This window comes from Rhipicephalus microplus, chromosome 1 (genome assembly GCF_043290135.1).
Source record: "Rhipicephalus microplus isolate Deutch F79 chromosome 1, USDA_Rmic, whole genome shotgun sequence".
Taxonomy (NCBI): Eukaryota; Metazoa; Arthropoda; class Arachnida; order Ixodida; family Ixodidae; genus Rhipicephalus; species Rhipicephalus microplus.
Genome location: NC_134700.1, coordinates 148,959,283 through 148,981,280, shown reverse-complemented (window position 1 = coordinate 148,981,280; position 21,998 = coordinate 148,959,283). Strand labels below are relative to the sequence as shown.

Here is a 21,998-nt window from a genome sequence, read left to right as displayed (position 1 = left end):
AAGGGGGACCATCAACTTAAGGGGAGACGTGGCTTTGGGATCGCGAAAAATGGCAAAAAAATCGATTTTTTGAAACTAAAGTTTTCAGTTTCTGGAATCCTTTTTCTATCTGGTTCCAAAATATCTACACTGAAAACTGCGCAGAAGTGCTTCGGAAAATTCGTTTCACCCACCTAGGTAGCAAAAATTTTTCTGAAAATGGCGAGAAAACGGCGATTTTCAAAAAATTATAGCTTCGCGATGCTTGGGCTGGAAGCCGGCTTCTTGGGCTCATCGGAAAGAGCATTTCTCCGTGTTTAACTTTCCCGCCTCAGCTGGCTCCTCCATTTAATAACAAGCGAGCAAAAAGCAAATGTTTGAAGGTCGTTTTGAGGCGGCCCTTGATTGGCCGTGGCCGCCATGTTGCATCAGCTCGCCTCGCCATTGGCCCGATGCTCGCTCTGGGAGATCGTCGTCTGCTGCTTGTGCGTCGCGAGGACATGGCTCTCGAAAATCGCCACTTCTTGACGTGTTCATGGCTTGATAATCACTTAAGATATAACTACGCTTTAGTTACGAGCAGTAAGCGGATGCGCGATCAGGTTACTACGAGCGTCAGCGCGGTCTACGAGCGACGCGCGTCATTTGAGTCGTCTTTAGCCCAAACTCCGCCGACTGTGGGCAGGAACGACGCGCTAGTGCATTCGTGGCGACGTGCTTCTTCGCAAGCAACGAAGCTGTAAGCGGCGGCACTGTCTGATTACTACGAGTGGCCGCACCGGATGCACGATCAGATTACTACGAGCGGGTGCGCGGCGGTCTACGAGTGCGGCGCGTCATCGGAGTCGGCTTTAGGCCTAACTCCGCTGACAGCGAGACTGCGGGCAGGAACGACGCGCAAGCGCACTCTTGGTGACGTGCTTCTTCGCAAGGAATGTACCACATCACTCGCTAGCTCCTCTGAATATTGTACGGGCATTTTACGCATCGGCAGCGGACAACACAGTCAAGCTCGTCACCCCCCCTTCACTGCCAAGGATCGCTCGGAATAGCGGCTAGCAGTTTCGCGTGTCGTCATTCGAAAATGCGATGCCAAGTGCAGTGCGTGCCGATTTTTTGTCTTCGTAGTTACACATTTCCCGCATCGTCATCGAACGCCGCCGGCAAGTGCATTGCGCGCCGGCTGCACTGTCCACGCGGCCACGCACCCCACGGTCATATGGAGTGCTGTCAGTAAGCTTTTGTGATGCGATTCAGGCGTGCTTGGAGCCATGCTTGATATCGCCACAAACGTCTATGAATGTTCCGAGGTTAATGAATTGCTGTAGATTAGAGTTTCCGCGACCGGCTGTAAGATGATACGTTTCACGGCTAGAGCGGTGAAAGAGCATGTGTGAATCAGGGGCACGAATTTTTATATGCCCGTTTTCGTGTCATTAATTATACTGCTAGAAATTCCCGTGCCACCAGTCTTCTGCCCATAACTTTGTTATTTAGAAAGAAGGCATAGGCCGTCATGGTGTGATCCATTTTTCTGATGCAATAAACTTTTCTCCAAATAAAAAAAAGTTCAGTGAATTTTTGTAATCAAGTACTTAATTATGCTAATTACAACTTCAGCACAAAAAAAAGTATGTGTAATAACTTCAGTATATGGTTTTTTTCATTAAAATCTTTTCTGTCATACCTATCACACCACTTCTTCACACAAAGAACTTGGTTTGAAATCCATACTTGTTCTTTGTAACTCATGAAAAGGAGTAAATCATGAAAAGAAGTCAAATATCGCAAGACGAACCTGAGATCACAATTATTAAATGTCTTAGAGACGTAAAGAAAAGTTGAAACTTTAAACGCAGCTTTCTGAATACTGTTTTTTTTGACATTATGCTCAGCCCCTCCACATGGTTCGATGAAGAAATAATTTGTTTCTCGTTCTCGTAAAGTATTCTTGGTATCGCTTCAAAATTTTTATGGAAGCACTGTGAGGTTATTCTTAGTGTCTGCGCCAATTTTCATCAATATTCAACGAGAAACAAAAAAGTTCATTGAAAAAAGCCTGTCGAAGACTTCGACAGGCTTTTTCTCACAAGTGTGTTTTGGACATTGTGCATTGCTCGTGGAAAGAGTAGCACGAGAATGACTGGATCGATTTTGATTTTGTTTTTTTTTCCCTGAATCCCTGAACACTGCTTGTGGGTACAGCAATCTTCAATTTCTGTTTTGTGGCCCTGTTATTTTTCTAGACGATGATTTGTCCGTGCCATTGTTTCTGACAATGTGTGTCGGCAGCCATGATGATCTCTAAAAAAAAAAAAGAGAACTTATTAAAAAATTCTGAGAGTGTCATACCCTGTAGCTTTCTTTTGAGTAAAGATCAACACCATTCGCGGCTTCCTGGCATGTTTTGTTGCAGCGCTAGGCTTTGCACGAGCAGACCATGTAATTGGATCGTGTAGCATTATGTAACTTGAGAACTACTGAAGCTATCATGATGAAACTGCATATTTCCCTACTCTAGACACTTACGAGTATGCATGCCAAATTTCATTGCTGTAGGTCAACAAATAAAAAAGTTGTTTTTCAATGCCTCCTCCCCCCTTAACACGCCAAGTATTCGGGAAATTTCATAGAGCCGATGTCGTGAAAATACGAAAAATAAATTTTTCAATTGCTGACATCACGTGCTGAGATTTTTGGCACAAGTTTAAAAAATAAAACTTTAGCCTTCATTTTTCTCGTTTAATAATGAACTTATGATGATGAAAATAACGATGCTATTGTCCTTAAAGCCCACTTTATCAATCCCAGCACATTCATTGTTTTCATTATGCAATCGAGCTAGTATGTTTCATGGTGATAAGGATACTTTCAGCTGTCACCACTTTCTTGGTGCTGCCTTCTTATCACAGCATTGTGTTGGCATTTTCTAGCTGCTACTGTTTTATTCCTCGAAAATTTCTCCTATTCAGGACCAGCACCTCCACAACTTCTTTGTGCATTGTCAAAAACAATTGGAGACGAAAGTTTTAGGGCCCGATACTGAGACTAGTACGCTACTCAAGGTAAGGTTCCATGTGGTCTTTATATTGTTGACTTTGTATGTGCATCGTGACATGATGTCCAGCATGTTTGTACCAGTGCATATTCCAACTATGAGGCCATCGTATCGAAAGGTTACACATAAGTTATATAGTATTACACCTAATAAAATTATATGTATACTAAGTGAAATTCATATAGTTTTCTTGAAAATATTGCAAGTCTGCTGTAGCACATGAGATGGCTGTGTCAGCCTGGATGTCGTACATTCAGTTTTATTTTAAAAAATCTAATGCCGGTTTGTCATCTCGTACAAACAAGACCCTAAGCACCAAATTTCCTATTCGGGCATCTAGTGTTCCAAAACCTGGGTAGGAGAACTATCAAACTCATTTCAAGGTGAGAGAGACTCTAACACGCACCGTAACTATCATATTAGTAGGCTTGTGCGAATAGGGAATTTTAGGTTCAAAGTGAATCATGATTTTCATCAAATTATTTGGAACCAAATTAGAATAGTATATATCATGTGTTATAAAGATAGGCATATTTGTTATGACAACTAAATTGCACAGTATTTTTAAAACTGAAACAAAGCCTATGGAAATGCCATCCTTCTTGGTTCATAGGAAGTGGAAACAACTGAATGGTAGCAGGACTTGACTTTCGGCAGAATACTAGTGATTACCTGAAAAAATATGCTGTTTTAAAAGTTACTATACTTAGGTTCATATAAGTCAATATAACAAGCTTTTAACCTAAGAAATAATGAATCAATGTGAGGGTAATATGTTCATTTAACCTTAAAGTGGAGCTTCACGGCAGTTAGAATATTTTTTTTTTTTTTGATAAGCTGCTTTCACGGCTTAGCACCCCTCTACTGCAGTAAAACCACTTTTACAAGGCTTACATGCAAATAATATACCCCTATTCATTTAGAATAACTTTGAAATTTTCAACAATTTAAATTTGAATCGAAGTGAATTTGAACACAGTAATATTTGTTTGAACATTTAAGACATTAGAATATTTGCACAAGTCTACACATTCGTTAAGGTCAAAGGGGATAATAATTAATTTGTAGTGGGGGCACTTTATTGAGCTTCGTGGTATGCATCAATTGTCTTAGACGCCGAGACAAAAAGTTAATTTATTTACAAAGAAAGAACGTGGCAGAAAAGTGGCCACAGAGAAAAACAGACCTGATTTTCATAAAAATTAAGGGGGAAAAAATAACACTGACATCCTACTTGTTGATGTAGTCACTGCAGATATGCTGTCGCATAATGTAAACAAAAGAAAGTTACAATTCACAGTGATTAAGATTTCCTTTGTAGGGGCACATTTGTTACTTTTTAAGATTGTAGGCAGTGGATTTTCACACTCTGCAAGTGTTGTTGAATGGCTAATGCAATGTTCTAGATGTATCAGAGTCGTCTAGCATGTTTTTTTCCGTGTTCACGAATGAGGAAGCATGTGTTGTTTATAGATGTGGCATTGTATGAACTTTACTGCATGTCAGCTATTTTAGTCTCACTGTAGGGAGTTGTCGTGCCTTGATGCTGTGTAGTATAATTTGTGCGTTGCTTGGATCTTCGAAGCATTTATTTGTCTGCTTTACAGTCAATATGACTTGTCATGTTTTATTTTATATTCACGAGTGTTTGTAAACTTTGGGATATAAACCCTAGGTAACATTTTTTCTTTCATTATATCTTCCATATACCATTGTGTAAATGAAACTATGCACGTGCACTTATTTTTCTGAAATTTCACTGATGCTCCTGCAGTAGTATTCCCAGCTGGGTTTTAATATGGGTCCAATAACTTGTAAAATAAAAATATATTTTTGGTTGCTCGTGAGAGAAATTATGGAAAGAGCTTAGAAAGAAGGGGTTACAAGAAAGTGGAGAGATGTGTGCGATATTTTTACTGCACAAATTTCCACTTGGCATCCTAGGGGAATGTTTGTGGAGCAATTTGTTACATTGAATATTAATCATAATGGCTGCACAGGGAAAACGGTCACTTTTTAAAAAAGTATTTGACTCAGCTTCTCAGTCGTACATAATTTCAATCATTCGGGGCCTGCTTAATGCCAGCAGTTCTCACATTGCCGTTTGTACAGTCAGTCTCCAGAATGAAATCATAAAGCTGCCTGGCACTCTGACTAAGGTCGATTTGTTGACATCGCAAGTTTTTTTTTTTTTTTCATCTTGCAGCGCTGTGCAGCTGTTAACGATATCGATATACTTACCTGTCATCTATGCATGCTGTAAAATTATCATGAGCTTTATTAGGTGGCAACATGCAAAAGCACTACATAATATACAGAAATAGCATTTGGAGCCTCTACTTTTATACTTTTGCATTTAGTAGCATTGCAACATAGTATAGTTAGCAATGATGCAATCGCAATCATTTGTAGTGCACGGCCTTTGCAAATGAGCAAGTATATATGGTTCAAAACATGACCCAAGGGAATGACTGAGCACATATTCTCTGTAAATACCTACCCTGATTATCTTTGAATGAATAAGTGAGTTGGGCATCATCGCACAACATTGGTCGTTTTAGGTTGGAATGTTAATTTGTGTCTGTTTGTTGCCAAGGGTAATGTGCTTTTGTGACCCGGTGTGCAGCTGAATGCTGTTGAATAGTGACGTCTAATTAATTGGCTTTTTGGGCGTAAGTATTGTGCGTTCCTGCATGGCTTCTAACCCGCAACCTGCCTTCTCTCGGTGTGACCACTGATTTAACCCTGGTTGGTGGCTTCTTGGCACGTAGCATGACTGGGTGACGTGGTGAAGCATGTGCAGCACCTTGCGTAGATATTGTACACTGTCATATTACAGTTTTAGAGTCAAAAGAGATAGCGACTTTTAGTTCCCCTGATGGGTCTTTGAATTGTATTGTTCGTTCTGCCTGCCTTGAGCAAGTTTATTGTCTGGTTATCATTATTTTTATGACAAGAGCGTCACAAAGAAACATGCATTTAGGAGAAAATGTGCCGGCAACACAGTGCCTGTTTTACGTCAAACGCGTTTTACGTCACTCCTTGGCTTAATAGCCAAAGGCTGCAGGTTCCGTAGCTTAAAGCAGCAGCAATTTAAACTTTAAGTAGAATCACTTGCTTTCGCAATGCTTAAGGCTTCCAAGATGTAATTTTGTTTATTCAAAATCTTAGGCAGTGTTTCAAAAGCATTTGCAGCTGATAGTATGTAATATTGAGATACATTTAGCGCAGACCATTGCACATCTTTCCAAAGGTGTTCTTATGAATTGGTTGCATTGTGCACAAATAAAATTTTTTTTACTGTCTGATTAAGGCCTTCCATTTTTATGATAGTGTAAATACAATGAACATACATCTCACGAATTCATCTTTGTGGGAAATTTCATGTGAGAATTTAGTGCATAGTTTATATGACAGAAACTATTAGTAAGATAAGTATAAGCACCATCTACTATCATAATTGCATTCTTATCACCTATCACTAGTGCGTGTCAATTGATTACTACCTTACCACCTTCACACTGTTCATCACAAAAGCAGTCTCATAAGACATTTTAGGATTTATATTTCATGTAGCTTAGGTAGTGACAGGTTGGTTGAAAAATAACTGCTTTCTATTTTGGAGTGTCCACATGTAGGCTTGTGTATGTGTAGCAATAAATGTTATGTGGCTCAGCTTGTCACATGACAGTAATTAGTGACAAACATTCTGTAGCTACAAATGTCGGACACATTTCTTCTATCTAATAAGTGCACAATTTACTGTCGGCTAGCAAGATCATTGATAGAACTGGTGGAACTTCTAATATTATCAAAAGTAGTAAGATCACTGATAAAACTGGAGAGGCCTCTCTGTGCTTGTAATGTGACAGACACGGCCTTTGTAATTATCCTCATACACATTGGTGATTGAATATTATAACTCGTTTGGTGTTTAACATGGCTAATATTGCTTTCCTTATAATTTTTCTTTCTCTGCTGTTACACACCAGACATGTAATTAACTCTCCTAATGTCATCATCCCAATGTTTAGGTGGCTTTGGTGTGTTCAGTGTGTTTTAATTTTTAACACTGTGGCAGCCTTCCGTGATCATTAGCTCACTAAGCAAAGTCAGCAGTAGTGATCAAGTGCATTAACAAATATAAAAAGCTCTTCTGGGACAGGCTACCTGGAAGCATAACAAATATATGTGTAAGGCTTCTGATTTCTTGCTTGTAACAGCACACGAAGCGGCATTTTTTTGTTGTGCTTTGTTATCACCTAGTACATCTTGGTCTGTACTAAATGTATTGTTAGAAGAGTTAACTATTCATTCTATTTTACTTAATGAACACTGATATTTGGAACGGTGAGGCTCGTTTTAGTCTTATGACACGCTTGATGCATCATTTCGAAGTGCGAGACAATAGCACTGCTTTGCTGCTGCTTATAGGCAGTCTGATGAAGCATGGCTGTGACCCCTAAAAACCATTTGTTTTTGCGAGTACCTTGAATATGCACACTATCATACTTCATTGTGTGGTCCTTGTGGAGCTTGCATTTGGTACGCTAGAACGATGAATTGATAGGGCTTATAGCCGCCACAGTGGTCTCGTGGCCAAGGTACTCACTCGGCTGCTGACTCGCAGGTCACGGGATGAAATCCTGGCTGCGGCAGCCACATTTTCGATGGAGGCAAAAATTCTTGAGGCCCATGTGCTCAGATTTAAGTGCACGTTAAAGAACTCCCAAGTGGTCGAAATTTCTGAAGCCCTCCACTAAGGCGACTTTCATAATCATATGGTTGTTTGGGACATCAAACCTCAATAAATAATAATAATAATAATACTAATATTATTATTATTATTATTATTATTATTATTATTATTATTATTATTATTATTATTATTATTATTATTATTATTATTATTGATAGGGCCTTACGTTACCAAGGTGCTTTAGACGTTGTTACAGAAACAAAATTAAACAAATGGCAGTGGCATAGTTCTAAAAATAATGTTTTTTTAGAAAACCTGAACTCTCATTGGTGTTTGTTTGTAATCAAATCAACCATTTTGCCAGACTTGCAGTTTTGAAGGTAGTTAATCTGACCTGTTATTGTGATTCATTTAGGCATTTATAACTGTTGCCAACGTAATATTTATTATTTAGCATGGGCTTGAAGCTTGCTCCAAGGGACACAGGCATTAGGAAATTATTTTCTTGTCTCATTTCCAAATTATAGGATATTTGAGATTCTGCAAGCATTCTTTTATGTGAAGCAAGGTGTTCTTGGGTACGTGGCATCACGCCATGGCAACAGCTTGCTCTGAAAAAAAGTTTTCTATGATATCTCTGTGGTTGCACTTCTTAAGCAGTTTTGTAGGTGGCTTTAATGAGTTCTAGAAACCGCTTCTTTATTCTGGCACACATTTTTTTTTTTGCTATTGTGATTGCTGCAACAGGTGACAGATGAGAGAAGTTGTACCTCAAAGCACTACATGTTTATGCTGTAATGCCACAAAGAAAAGTTTTCTTGCAGAATTTCAGATGTATCTTCTTGTTCAATAACACATTTATGAAGTTCCCTCATATTTACACATTATGTACTTGTCATGGTTTCGTGCTGAATGGGATTGTTCTGACTAGCGCTACACATGAGTACAACTAGCATATTTTCGTGCGTGTAATGATTATTCTAAGCATGATATAAAATTTTTCATTCTCTGTTTAAGCGTGAGCTGCGTGCAAACTTAGCTTGCAGACGCAGCTTCATGGCAATCCAACATCGGATTCACAGTTTTATATTTATGTACATCTGTGAACCAAAATTTTAAGACAAAATTTACTTTTTTGTGAAAGCAAACATTTTCTGGACAGGACAAGTTAGAATGGCAAGGCGCTGCACATTCGTGAAGCTTTGTGTTTTGCTAATTGCACCACATTTCTCGTGCACTAAAGATCAGATTTTCATTGCATGCAGTGTGTATGGTAGTTGCGCGCGTCAGTCTCTCTGTAAAAGTAGTATATTCAGTTAGTGCACATTTGCAAGTAGCTTTGGGTTACGTGTGCGAGAATACTGTGTTTCCTCACGACATTGGGGCACGCAGTCACCAAGCCAGTGTGGCGGTGTGCATGTGGTCCATATGTATGTAACTCCAGAGATGGCAGGTTGCGCATGTGGTCATGCAGGAACAGGCACTCCCTTCAATGGGCACTGAAGCTGAGCGGGAAATCTCAAAGGTTGTCAAGGTTGGTAAACACCCTTCCCATAAATGTTTGTGCTTCATGCCTGCAGTTCCATATAGAAAGTTGGGCCCTTCGGATCCAAAGACGTAGCAGTAAACTTCTCACGAAGGGCTGCCTTTGCCACACTTGGCGTAGATGCTGTTTGCTTTCCAAACGTGCCTTAAAATAATTGTTTATTACTTAGGCTAGAAGCACACAGCGTCGCTTCATAATGCAGCATTTCATTACCAATTTCTCTTGAAAATAGTATGTTGGCAGCATTCGAAACATCAGCTAGGGCTGTTGGTGTGCATTATTAAGTAAAAACTAGCGAGAAATCATTCTCATATGGCGAACATCAGTACAGTCAGTGCGATTCAACAGAGTGTTTTAATGCTTCGTGAATCGGGCCTAAAGCAGCAGTTTTATAAAAGAGGCAAAAAGGCGAGAGAGGGTCTTTGTACTGCACCGAAGTGTGCGACTGTAGAAAACTAGCAATGAGTTGCAAAGAGATGAATTGCTAACTAGGAACCTCAGTGACTGTAAAGTATCAGCTAAAAATCCAGCAAGCTCATCAAAATATGGCAGTGTCTGTGTCATTTTGATACTACTCTGTCGGAAGAAAGATGAGTGAAATTTCAGGGATGAACTTTGGAAAGTCTATCTAGTGGCTGTGCCTAAATGCCAGGTCTGTGACGATTTTGGCTTATTTACTACTCTGGTACCTGTTGGCTTGTCAAGGTAGTTATGAGTATTTTTAACTAGTTGAAATTTTATTCAGTACAACATAATTGTCATTCAACTGGTGGTAGAATGAAGCAATATGAAGAAAACGCACATGAATATCTTGCAGGAAGACCAGACACAGTTCACGAATGACTTTTCAGTGTCAACATCAAGCAATTGATGACCACCCCCCCCTTCTCTTCAAGAAGGGAAAGGCTTTAAACTTTCTGAGGACCTCTTACTGGCTGTTAATAATTACGTCGATCATGCCTGTAGGAGATGCATCAGCTTTTACATGCTGCATCTCCACCCTTTTTCGATGAAGGCGTAAATGCTTGAGGCCCGTGTGCTTAGATTCGGTTGCACGTTAAAGAAACCCCAGGAGGTCGAAATTTCAGAAGCCCTCCGCTACAGCCTCTCCCATAATCATATGGTGGTTTTGTAATGTTAAACACTAATAGTTATTATTATTATTATAGCCTCTACAACCTCCTTTTCTTCTCACGAATTATGTGTGTGTATTTAGCGACAAATAACTATTCTCGTCGACTTGCTGATTTCAACTTTCTGGTGGAACTGTATTACTTTTGGAGCAAAACGTACCTGGCATTGCACGAAGTGTTGGAAAGAAAAACTTGTGGGTGGAGGTTGCAGTGTTGTCTTTAAGACCGATATATTTGTAAATAACCATGGCATTCTAACATTCAACTTGTAAAATGTGTAGTTTTGTTGTTGTTGTTGTTATGCATTTATTGCATGGGTTCTTATCTTGGGGCTTTTGTAAATTGTCAGAAGATATGTTTAAGATGTAGGGAACTATGCGAACGACGACGAAGGAATACACAGGAGGAAGGTAATACACAGGAGAAAATAGGGTGTCTGGAAAGACTCTGAGAGGTCCACGCGGGGGATGTTGACTGTAATAATACGTACACTATAAAGTTTTTAGGTTATCATAGGACATTTTTTTATTCAATATAACTTTCTTGCCGTTTCTATGGGAACATGTTTGATTTTAAATATCAAATTCTTTACTATAGCTTAGTGTTGTACATATTGTCACAATGCAGAAACAGCAGCACTTGAATACAGGACAACTCGCTTTAATTGTACCAGAACACTGGCAAACTGATTGGATGAGAACCTCGTCTTTCTCTCTCGCTGCGCGTGCTCTTCGTTGTTCTCTTGGTGCTGCATATTCAATGCGGCAAGGACACGCCGTGGTGGTCTAGTGGCTAAGGCACTCGGCTGCTGACCCGCAGTTCGCAGGTTCAAATCCCGGCTGCGGCAGCTGCACTTCCGATGGAGGTGGAAATGTTGTAGGCCCGTGTGCTCAGATTTGGGTGCACAATAAAGAACCCCAGGTGGTCGAAATTTCCGGAGCCCTTCACTACGGCGTCTCTCATAATCATATGGTGGTTTTGAGACGTTAAACCCCACATATCAATCAATCAATCAATGCGGCATTTGCCCCCCTCCGGAGAGCAGCATCCCGATGCTCTTCTACAAAAGACGGTGCAGTAGATTTATGGTGCAAATCAGTCCGAAAAATAGGGCTTCATTCGCACAACATGCACGATTTCTGGTTTCTGGTGGCGAGTTGTGGAGGGGCTGTCAGGAACAACCACGTAATTAACGTCACTCAGGCATTGTAAAACTGTGTAGGGGCCAAAATACCTCTTCAGCAATTTTTCAAACAGTCCCCAGCGGCGAATAGGACTTCATACCAAGACTTTTTCACCAGGCCGACAGACGACATGTCAACGTCGCAGGTTATAATGTTGGGCGTCATAATTTTGCTGCTGGGTGATTCGGATGCTTGCAAGCTGCCTCGCTTCTCCTGTTTGTTCGATAAAAGATGCAGCGTCCAAATCGATGTCATCGCAGTAGTGCAGCAACATGGCTTCAAGCATCGTCGTCACTTCACGGCCATGAAGGAGACTGAACGGCGTCTTTCATGTAGTTTCTTGCTGCGCTGTATTATAGGTGAACGTGATGCACGGTAGAATGTCGTCCCAGTTCTTGTGATCTACGTCAACGTACATACTCAACATGTCAGCAATAGTCTTGTTGAGGCGTTCTGTTAAGCCGTTAATTTGTGGATGATAAGAAGTGGTTTTCGGATGGGCTGTTCCACTGAGCTCAAGCACTGTCTTCAGGAGCGCGGCCGTGAAAGCGGTACCTTGATCCGTTATTATTGTTGTGGGAGCACCGTGCCTCGGAATGATATTTTCTACGAAGAATCGTGCGGTTTCAACGGCCGTGCCACTTGACAAAGCCTTTGTTTCCGCGTAGCGCGTAAGATAATCAGTGGCGACTATTACCCACTTGTTGCCAGCATGGGAAGTCGGATATGGTCCGAGGAGATTCATTCCGATTTGGGCAAAAGGTACCGTGGGCACTTGAATTGGTTGTAATAGTCCATCCAGCTGGTTTTAACGGTGGCGGTTTTCGTCGTTGGCAATCGAGGCATGTGCACACGTAATGTTTCACAATAGCTGGAAGTCTTGGCCAGTAGTATATCTGTTGGATTCTGGCCAATGTGCATGCGTATCCGAGATGACCGGACGTTGGCTCATTGTGGCAAGCACGAAGTATCTCCTCACGTATTGACAAGGGTGCTTCCTCTGAGAGAAAAGTTCTTATAGAGAACACCACTACGTAAGCAGAATGACGGCAGGCTTCTTGCAAATCTTCTAGGGACGGTTGTTGTCCGGCCATTCAAAAAATTCAATAAGGGGAAACAACTCGCTGTCTTCCTTCTGCTTGCACGAAATTGTAGTGATGTAGACGACTCCTACAAACGCCATGTTGTCATCTTCTGTGTCATTGTCGCGCTTTATCAGTGACCTTGATAAGCAATCGGCGTCGGTGTGCTGCCGTCCGGACTTGTACATGACCGTTATATCAAACTCTTGAAGGCGTAAGCTCCACCGTGCGGGCCGACCAGACGGGTCTTTCAAGTTGGTCAATCAGCAGAGAGAATGATGGTCACTGACTACGTGGAAGGAACGACCGTAGAGGTACGGACGAAACTTCATAACCGCCCATACGACAGCAAGACACTCATTTTCCGTTGTGGAGTAGTTCGACTCGGCGTGGGAAAGCATCCTACTAACATATGCGATAACGCGCTCGGCTGAGTCTTGCCACTGGACGAGTACAGCGCCTAAACCCACGTTGCTGGCATCTGTGTGGACCATGGTAGGAGCATCCTCATCAAAGTGAGCAAGCACAGGCGGTGTCTGCAGGCATTGTCGAAGATCATCAAGTGCCGCTTGTTGATGGTCGCCCCATCTGAACGAAACGTCTTCTCTTGTGAGTCGTGTTAACGGCAAAGCTATGTGTGCGAGATTGGCAATAAACCTTCGGTAGTATGCGCATAGGCCAAGGAAATGCCTGACTGCTTTCTTATCTGTTGGCACCAGAAATTTTCTGAAGGCTGCAATCTTATCAGGATCAGGTTGAACACCTTCATGGCTCACCACATGGCCTAAATATTGGGGCTCCTTGAAACTGAAATGACACATCTCGGGTTTCAGTGTCAGGCCGGCAGACCTTATTGCCCTGAATGCCGATAACAGCCTGCTCAGGTGTTCCTCAAATGTTTTTGAAAAAACAATGACATCGTCCAAATAGACCAGACATGTCTGCCACTTAAGGCCTGACAGAACGGTATCCATTTGTCTCTGAAATGTTGCGGGGGCTGAGCACAATACGAAGGGCAAGACTTTAAATTGATAAAACCCGTCAGGCGTTACATAAGCCGTTTTTTCTCTATCTCGCTCGTCGACCTCAATTCGCCAATACCCACTTTTGAGGTCCATTGACGAGAAGTGGCGTGCATACCTCAGCCTGTCGAGTGAATCATCGATGCGCTGTAATGGGTGCACGTCTTTCTTTGTCACATGGTTCAGTTTGCGGTAGTCGACACAAAATCGCAAGCTTCCGTCTTTCTTTTTAACCAGCACTACCCGCAATGCCCAAGGGCTTCTTGACGGCTGGATGACGTCATCATCGAGCATTTTCTTCACTTGTTCCTGGATCGCTTTGCGCTCTTTCGGTGCTACGCGGTATGGGTTCTGTCGTATTGGCCTTGCCGTCTCCTTCGTTATTACCTAGTGCTTCGTCAGTGGTGTTTGACTGACTCTCGAGGTTGATGAAAAGCAGTCTTTGAAATGGTGAAGAAGATCTACTAGACGCTGTCTCTGCGCTGGTGACAAATTCGTGCTTACGTCAATAGGTGGTGGGGCTGACGTGGCTTGTGGCTCGTCCTGTTGTACTGCACAGCACTCGCAGATTTCGGTGATCTCATCGAAATAGGCAACTATAGTGCCTTGTGTAATGTGTCGTCGCTCCTTGGTAAAATTCGTCAACAGAACCTCCACTTCACCGCACACAACATTGACGATACTTCTGGCAATTGCAACACCGTAAGAGAGTAGAAGCGTCAATACTTGTTGAGCGATTCCTTCTCCAGTATGTTGCGTGCTGCACGTGACCGAAACAAGGCGGCACGATAACGGAGGTACGATCACATCGTCAATGACTCGCAAGGATTTTTGGTGTAGCGCTGCGCTTTGATTCGCTGAAAAGGTTAGTACACCGTCCGGTATATTGATTATGGCACCACATTCACGCAAGAAATCCATCCTTAGGATTGCATGTTTGGAACACTTGGAAAGAATAATGAAAGTTGCGACGAAGGATGCATCCCCTATCTTCATTCTTGCGGTGCACTTTCCGGTAGGTGTGAGTAGCTGCCCTCCAGCTCCTCTAATCTGCGGTCCTGTCCATTCTATTCTAACTTTCTGGAGCTTTTCTGCCAGACTCTCACTCATTATTGAGAAGTCCGCGCCAGTGTCGACCAATGCTATGACGTCATGTCCGTCAATCGTAATTGCAACATCGGCAGTAACAACCCTATCTTTGGTCTAATCATTGAAGGTTTGTGTCTCTTCGCTCGGCAGTATTGGGGGATTTTCGGCACTTCGACGATTTGCAACCTTCCCCACTGAGGTCGCTGCTTTTAGTTTCCTCTTGGCATGTCAGTGGTGCTCCATCTAGAGGATGGAGAATAACGCCCAGGAGAGGGTGACCACGACTGAAACCCAGGAGGAACATCCCGCGGGGTCATAACACTCGTGTTGACGTCAGGTGTTTCGCTGAAATGGTGCCGAGGAATAGTAGAAGGAAACCCTTGGCAACCTGCGACGCCATATGGGCAATACCGAACGGTGTGGCCTGCTTCCCCATCATGAAAGCGCAGGGGCCTATGGTCAGGGGTACGCCAGACGTCTGTTTTGCGAAGTGCTGGCCGCCTCGGCGTCCAAGTTTCTCTGTAGTACCAAGGCGCTGTCGGCGGATGTTGCTGGTGGTACTGATGCGGTGTAGGCACATTGGCTGGCTGTTGGCGGACTATGTCTGCATAGCTTGCCCTGGGGGTGCTCGTGTTCGGCTCAGGAAGCGAGAGCACTTGCCTGATCTCTTGGCGCGCAACTTCTGTTACTGAGGCAATTGTGCAGTCATTAGGTTTGGGGACGAGCTTCTTGACCTCTTCTTGTACGATTTCTCGTATCAGTTGGCGCAAAGAACCTTGGTCGGGTCTCGTTGCTGTGGTCGTGGCTGCCACACTGATCGGTGCACTGTGGGTTGGGCGTTCATACTGCCGGTAGCGTAGATGCAGTGCGCGTTAGATGGATGTCACCTCCTTGGAGAATTCAAAAACTCCTGTAGGCGGGTTTCGTACGAGACCAGCGAACAGCTGCTCCTTAACGCCACGCATGAGGTGGCTAACCTTTTTTGCTTCGAGCATATTGGGATCTGCTCAACGAAATGGCCGCGCCATGTCCTCAGCAAACATCGTAACAGATTCATTTGGCTTTTAAATTCGTGACTTAAGGAGATGCTGTGCGATTTATCGTCTTTCGGTGCTCGAGAACGTATCGAGGAACTTCTGCCGCAACTCGTCCCAAGACGACCACATGTGATTCGTAAACCATGTTCGGGCTTCGTCTTGAAGCGGAAAATACACGTAGCCCAATTTATATGTGGTGTTCCACCCGTTAACATTCGCTGTGTGCTCAAATTCGCCGAGCCAGTCATGTGTGTTCTCATATGTGTTTCCGTGGAAGTCAACCGGAAGTTGAGGGTTCAAAACAGTCACCTGTGTCGTGCTTGGGCTGGGCATGTTAGGGCCAGTGCTTCCAGGTGCCGTCATGCTTTCTGGCACGGTCACGCTTTCTGGCAATGGACCGAACTCCGGGCTGAGGACTAACAGGCAGCGGCTGCTGCGGTGGATGGGGGTGTTGATGCGTGGAAGTCTTTCTGGACTAGATGTGGGGCTGTTGTCAGGCGTCCCGAACATGTACCCAGCGCCTCCACCAGTGTTACAATGCAGAAACAGCAGCAGTTGAATACAGGACAACTCGCTTTAATTGTACCAGAACACTGGCAAACTCATTGGGTGAGAACCTCGTCTTTCTCTTTCTCTGCGCGTGCTCTTCGTTGTTCTCTTGGTGCTGCATATTCAATGCGGCAATATGGTTGATAAAGCTAATAATCCAGGAAGTCCTTTTACCTCCAGTGCTGCTGGTACCGGTGCCAAGCTATGAGAATGAGTAGGAAAAAAATGTGTCACAGAAAGCTGTGGTGAGGCAAAAGCTTAATCTTGAGACCCCTCACCTTTAATGTTCTGCTCTATACTTGATAACATTTGCACCCCCCCAAACACACACATAAGGGGAGCCCTACACAGACCTATGCATGCAAACATCTATCTTGGTGGAATATCCCTGCCATGTTATGGAGTTTTCCTCAATACACATTACGAACGTCCACTTTTAAACAAACTTTATGTATGAATGCAACTTTGTATTGCTTTTGCTTCCTTCCACTGTTCTGTGTGCACTTATAGAGTCAAGGGCGAGTAGTTCACTATCTTGCCAAGAGTGTTCCCCTGTTTAACTCTGCCGCTATTGTCATTGTAAAGGCACTTCATGCCGTGGAGGGCAGTGCCATGATCCACTTCCTGCCAACCACGCTGAACCAACTTTGGAAGCTTCTCGTGAGCACGGGAAGCGAGGAAGTTGCACTGAACACAGTTCGCGTGCTCATCCACTTGGTGACCTGCGTGCACGAAGCTGGTAGGGAAGACATTCTGCACAGCTACGTCCAGGTGCGTACCCCACATCGTCGGCTTAATGGTGGGTACTTTGCTGTCGACCAAAAAGTGTCAAGTGTGATTCAACATGCGATATGCGAGCGTACTGTCATTTTTTAGAGACACATAGCAAGTGTACCTCACGTAAATGACCTGCAGTTTAAGACATCAGATTTGTAACTAGACTCGAATCATCCAATTGGGTTAGTACTCAGTGTATCTGTGTGTGACCTGAGAAAAGAGAATTCGTATTATGGCAGCACCTGTGCAAATACATAGACAGCTAGAATGATGAGACGGGGTGAAGCTCGAATGATGTAATTCATAGTTGCATGAAATTTTGTCATGCTAGGAGCCTTGCAGCGATTTAGGACTTACATCACTAAGTTGAGCCAGTTGATAAGAGTTCATCATCGAGGAAAGCAAGATGTGTCGATTATTTATCTTCTCTTGTGTCTGTGTTTGCACAACTTACATTATCCTATTTTTAATGACTTTAGCTATGACGTTATTGACTGATTGAGGACTGTGATGATTGGTGCGTGCATGGAAAACGGTGCCCACTGTTACACACTTGATTTTAGGACACAACTTTTCACACAGCTACAAATAGTGTTTTTCATTTCATTTGCTCATATATATGTGTTCCTTGCCTTTCATTTTCAGTTCATGTTTGTAACCGAGCCGCCTCAAGGCTCGCAGCAGACGACCGTGCACGAGGAGTTGACGAAGGCCCTCTCGTCGCTGCTGGGTCCAGATAATGCAGACTTCCTGGTGGTGCACAAGTTCTTGCACCAGTCGTGGTTCTTCTTCCAGATCCTCGCTAAGTCCATGGCTCAGCATCTCATGAACACTGATCGGATTAAGGTGTGTGCACTTTACTGCAATACGTATTGTTGCTGAGCTTCTGCATGTTTTACAGCAAAAGCTGTTATGAGATCACAATGATCACAATGTTATGAGATCACCATTGACACAGTAGGGCTCGAAGCCGGGTCCGCTAGGTTCCCGCCCAGTATTCTACCACTGAGCCACGCGGTGCTTAAAACTTTTCGGCAAGCTTGCCTTAGTCAGGCTTGATGTCGGAAAAGCAATTGCGTTAACACGACTTATAAAGTGTTTTAAAACAGCGAAGGAACAACCAGTTGTTGCACAATGTGAATAGTGTAACGAGTGGCTGATCCAGCGCTCCAACCCATTACAAAAGCTTGTTCTTGATCACCTATTAACTGTGGCGCATACCTACTTCAGGCATAATTCCTCATCGTGGTCAGCCACTGCATGAACTATTGGCATAAAATTCTTTGCAAGTGTTTAGCGGATACCATGCTTCTTAGAAGATTGAAGAAAAATAGCATAGCGAATGCCGGCCCACTATTCAAAAAATTTTATTATTAATGCCGTAGTGGGTGTCAAGCAAGAATTGTTTGCAGCAGTTACCCAGTCAGTGTAAGCTCTGAAAGGCCGCTCTTTTAGCTTTCGCTGTGACTGTGCTGCGCCTTCTGCCCAGGCCTGGCATTTTTTTCATTATATCACCACATGCACAGCGACATACTTAAAAGTTTATTAGTGAAATCAGTTAGCAAGTAAAACTCCAGTTGAAAAATGTCGCGATAGGTTTTGATAGCAAGAAGTCTGCCACTAACAATTGTCGTAGCAGTAAGGTCATCACAAGGTCTGCTATTCAGTATGAGAAGGCTTTAACTTGAAGTATTGTGCAGTCACTGCATATTTAGTGGACATGTTCATGCTGTCAGGCTATAAGAAGAGTAGGAGTTAGGACCAACGAGAGTATTGCGGAAACCTTGCTTGCTTGATTGTTACTATATGCTTTGGTTCCTCCTCACTATGGGGTATTGGCCATTAGACCGGCGGTTATTGTGATGGGGAAAAACGAATTTCAAATTTTGATGAAGAAAAATAATTAGTCAGTCATCTAAGAAATATAAGAGACGACAAGGAAACCTGCAGTTTGCAAACAACTTTTTGATGTGCCACAGTACCGAAGGTCACATGAAAGAAATGTGTGAGGACTTTAGCTGACAAAGTCTGAGAGCAGGTTTAAATATTATTATGCAAAAGACTAAAGTAACGCCAAATATTACAGGAGGACATTTTGTGAGGCGAGTGAATATTTTGATAATTGAAGACATAACAGCAACTACATGGAAATAATAGGTTCTCATTCTTTTGTCTTCTTTTTCTGCAGGGCAGTTTTTTGTATCTTAGAGTTCAAAATTTTTGTCTTAGAGTTCAAAAGTTTATAAGTTTGGGCAATGATGCATTTATCTAGGCGAGGTGCTCTTCTGGTTGGCATATTAGTGACAATCTACCGTAGAATAAAAACGGAACGATCAGACCCAGCAGGTGTCTTAGAACGTTTACTACGAATGAGCTCACTACTATTTATTAAGGAACAGCATGCAAAGATTGTTCTATTAAAGCTAACATAATGAAGAATGTTGGAAATTATGTTAAGAGACAAGAATACAAGAAGGCAATCAAAAGGAGGAGCCAATATTAGTTTAAATAATAAGATGCACCAACCAAGATGCTAAAAGGACGCTAATGTGAAAGAAGTAGTGGGTTTATATTGATAAAGTGTGCTCTGAGCTTTCTCATGTAATTAATTTTACTATCATAAATTTATTAATAGAAGAGACTATCAAGGCCAAAGTTGGCACAGATTTCACGCTGAAATATCCACTTACACATCACACATTTCAAAGTGAATTTGTCCCATTTTGCTGATACTGACTATGTGGAATTTCCTGGTATGTTATGTCTATGGCTTCCGCGGGTGCCAGTGTACAGCAGAACCTCGCCGATACGGTCCCACCTAATACTATTTTTCGGGTCCTACACTCCAAATTGTGAAAACTCAAAATGCCCCCATAGGGCTATGTGTTTATACGTTCTGCTTAACACGTTTCGGAAAAATACGATTATTCGGCAGCAGCCTTCGGCATTGCGGCAAACTGCGGTCATATTGTTACGGGTAACTTATTTAATAAATTAAATACGATGCACCGTGCTCAGCAAACAAGATGGCGACAGTTCATCAACAACCAGCCACCAACGTCGTCTTTCTCTTTCTTGTAGCCAGGCTGTGCCGGCTGTTGTGTATCATAACCCCCCGGCGGTAGAAGCACCGTCTCGGTGCTTGAGCAACTCGGATGCGGTAGAAGGAGGGTGATAAGGCTTGAGTCAAGCTATGTGCACGATGTCACTCGAAGGTGACGATGATGACGTTGAATCGGCTGGAACGATCTCGTATGTAACGTCAGTCACCTGGCGAACGACGCGATATGGTCCAGTGTAGCGTGACAGCAGCTTTTCAGAAAGCCCTACACGCCGAGTGGGGGACCAGAGGAGGACAAGGGAACCCGGTGAAAAGTGCACGTTTCGATGATGGGAATCGTAGAGCTGTCTTTGGTGCTCCTGTGAGGTCTGCAGGTGGCTGCGGGCGAGTTGGCATGCGGGGTCGGCTCGCGCAATGGCTTCGCCGGCATACTCAGTGATCGAGGGCAGCAAGGTGTCAAATGGTAGGGCGGGTTCTCGGCCGTATAGAAGATAGAATGGTGAATAGCCGGCAGTGTCAGGACGTGACGAATTATATGCGAACGTCCCAAATGGCAAATGAACGTCCCAGTCCTGGTGGTCGGCCGCTACGTATTTAGAAAGCATGTCGGTTATGGTGCGGTTGAGGCGCTCCGTAAGACCGTTCGTTTGCGGATGGTACGAAGTGGCAAACTTGTGCTTGGCAGAGCAAGAGCGCAGGATTTCATCAACGACAGCTGATAGGAAGGTCCGGTCCCGGTCAGTGAGAAGTTTGCGTGGAGCTCCGTGTACTAAAATAATATCATATACCAGAAAGTCCGCCACATCGGTTGCGCAACTCGTCGGAAGTGCTCGTGTGATAGCGTACCGTGTCGCATAGTCAGTGGCGACAGCGATCCATTTGTTGCCTGAGCTGGAGATCGGGAATGGGCCAAGCAGGTCGAGGCCAACTCGAAAGAAAGGTTCAATGGGAATGTCGACCGGCTGAAGGAATCCAGCTGGTAGGGAAGATGGCTTTTTGCGGCGCTGGCAAGGCTCACAAGCGGCGACGTAGCGTCGAACAGAGCGGGCAAGACCAGGCCAAAAGAAACGACGACGTACACGGTCGTATGTGCGAGAGACGCCCAAGTGGCCCGCCAAAGGAGCGTCATGAAGTTGGTTGAGAACAGTCGAACGAAGATGTGCTGGTATGACGGGGAGCAAGTCATGGCCATATGGATCGAGGTTACGGCAATACAGGATGCCGTCTTTTACCAGGAACATTTGTAGAGATGCGTCGCGACGCATTGACTCAAGCTTGTCAATGATGGTTCGCAGGGAAGCATCCCAGCGTTGTTCGTGGCCAAGGTTGAGTAGCTGCGTCACAGACAGAAGGTCTGGAAAGGTGTCAGTATGGGCAGCCTCTTCCACAGGGTAGCGTGATAAACAATCTGCATCTTGATGTGACTGCCCTGTTTTGTACGATACGGTGAACGTGTATTCTTGTAATCGTAGGGACCAACGAGCGAGGCATCCTGTGGGATCCTTGAGTGAGGCCAGCCAGCAGAGCGCGTGGTGGTCGGTGACTTTTCGACGAGTTCAGTTGAAGTCCGGCTCGACGAAAAACTTCAAGAATCACCGATAAACGCTCGAGATGGGAGTCGAATGTGGGCGAGAAAACGATAACGTTGTCTAAATAGCATAAGCAGGTTGACCATTTAAACCCTTGTAGCAATGCGTCCATCATTCTTTCGAATGTGGCCGGCGCATTACAGAGACCAAAGGGCATAACTTTGAAGTGATAAAGCCCGTCAGGAGTGACGAA

General features: G+C 43.6%; 1 protein-coding gene across 7 annotated transcripts in view; it reads left to right on the top strand.

The window, feature by feature from the left end:
• Positions 1 to 21,998, top strand: part of Ziz (dedicator of cytokinesis protein Ziz) — a 244,578-nt gene that overhangs the window by 144,975 nt on the left and 77,605 nt on the right. For 5 of the 7 annotated variants that reach the window (XM_037429548.2, XM_075887464.1, XM_037429549.2 and 2 more), the window contains exons 21-24: positions 2,952 to 3,044; positions 9,211 to 9,270; positions 16,964 to 17,149; positions 17,801 to 18,001. In XM_037429548.2, coding sequence (XP_037285445.2) covers positions 2,952 to 3,044; positions 9,211 to 9,270; positions 16,964 to 17,149; positions 17,801 to 18,001 — 540 coding nt within the window. The remainder of the gene's footprint in view (positions 1 to 2,951; positions 3,045 to 9,210; positions 9,271 to 16,963; positions 17,150 to 17,800; positions 18,002 to 21,998) is intronic. The other 2 variants (XM_075887463.1, XM_037429551.2) reach the window with 1 other exon arrangement.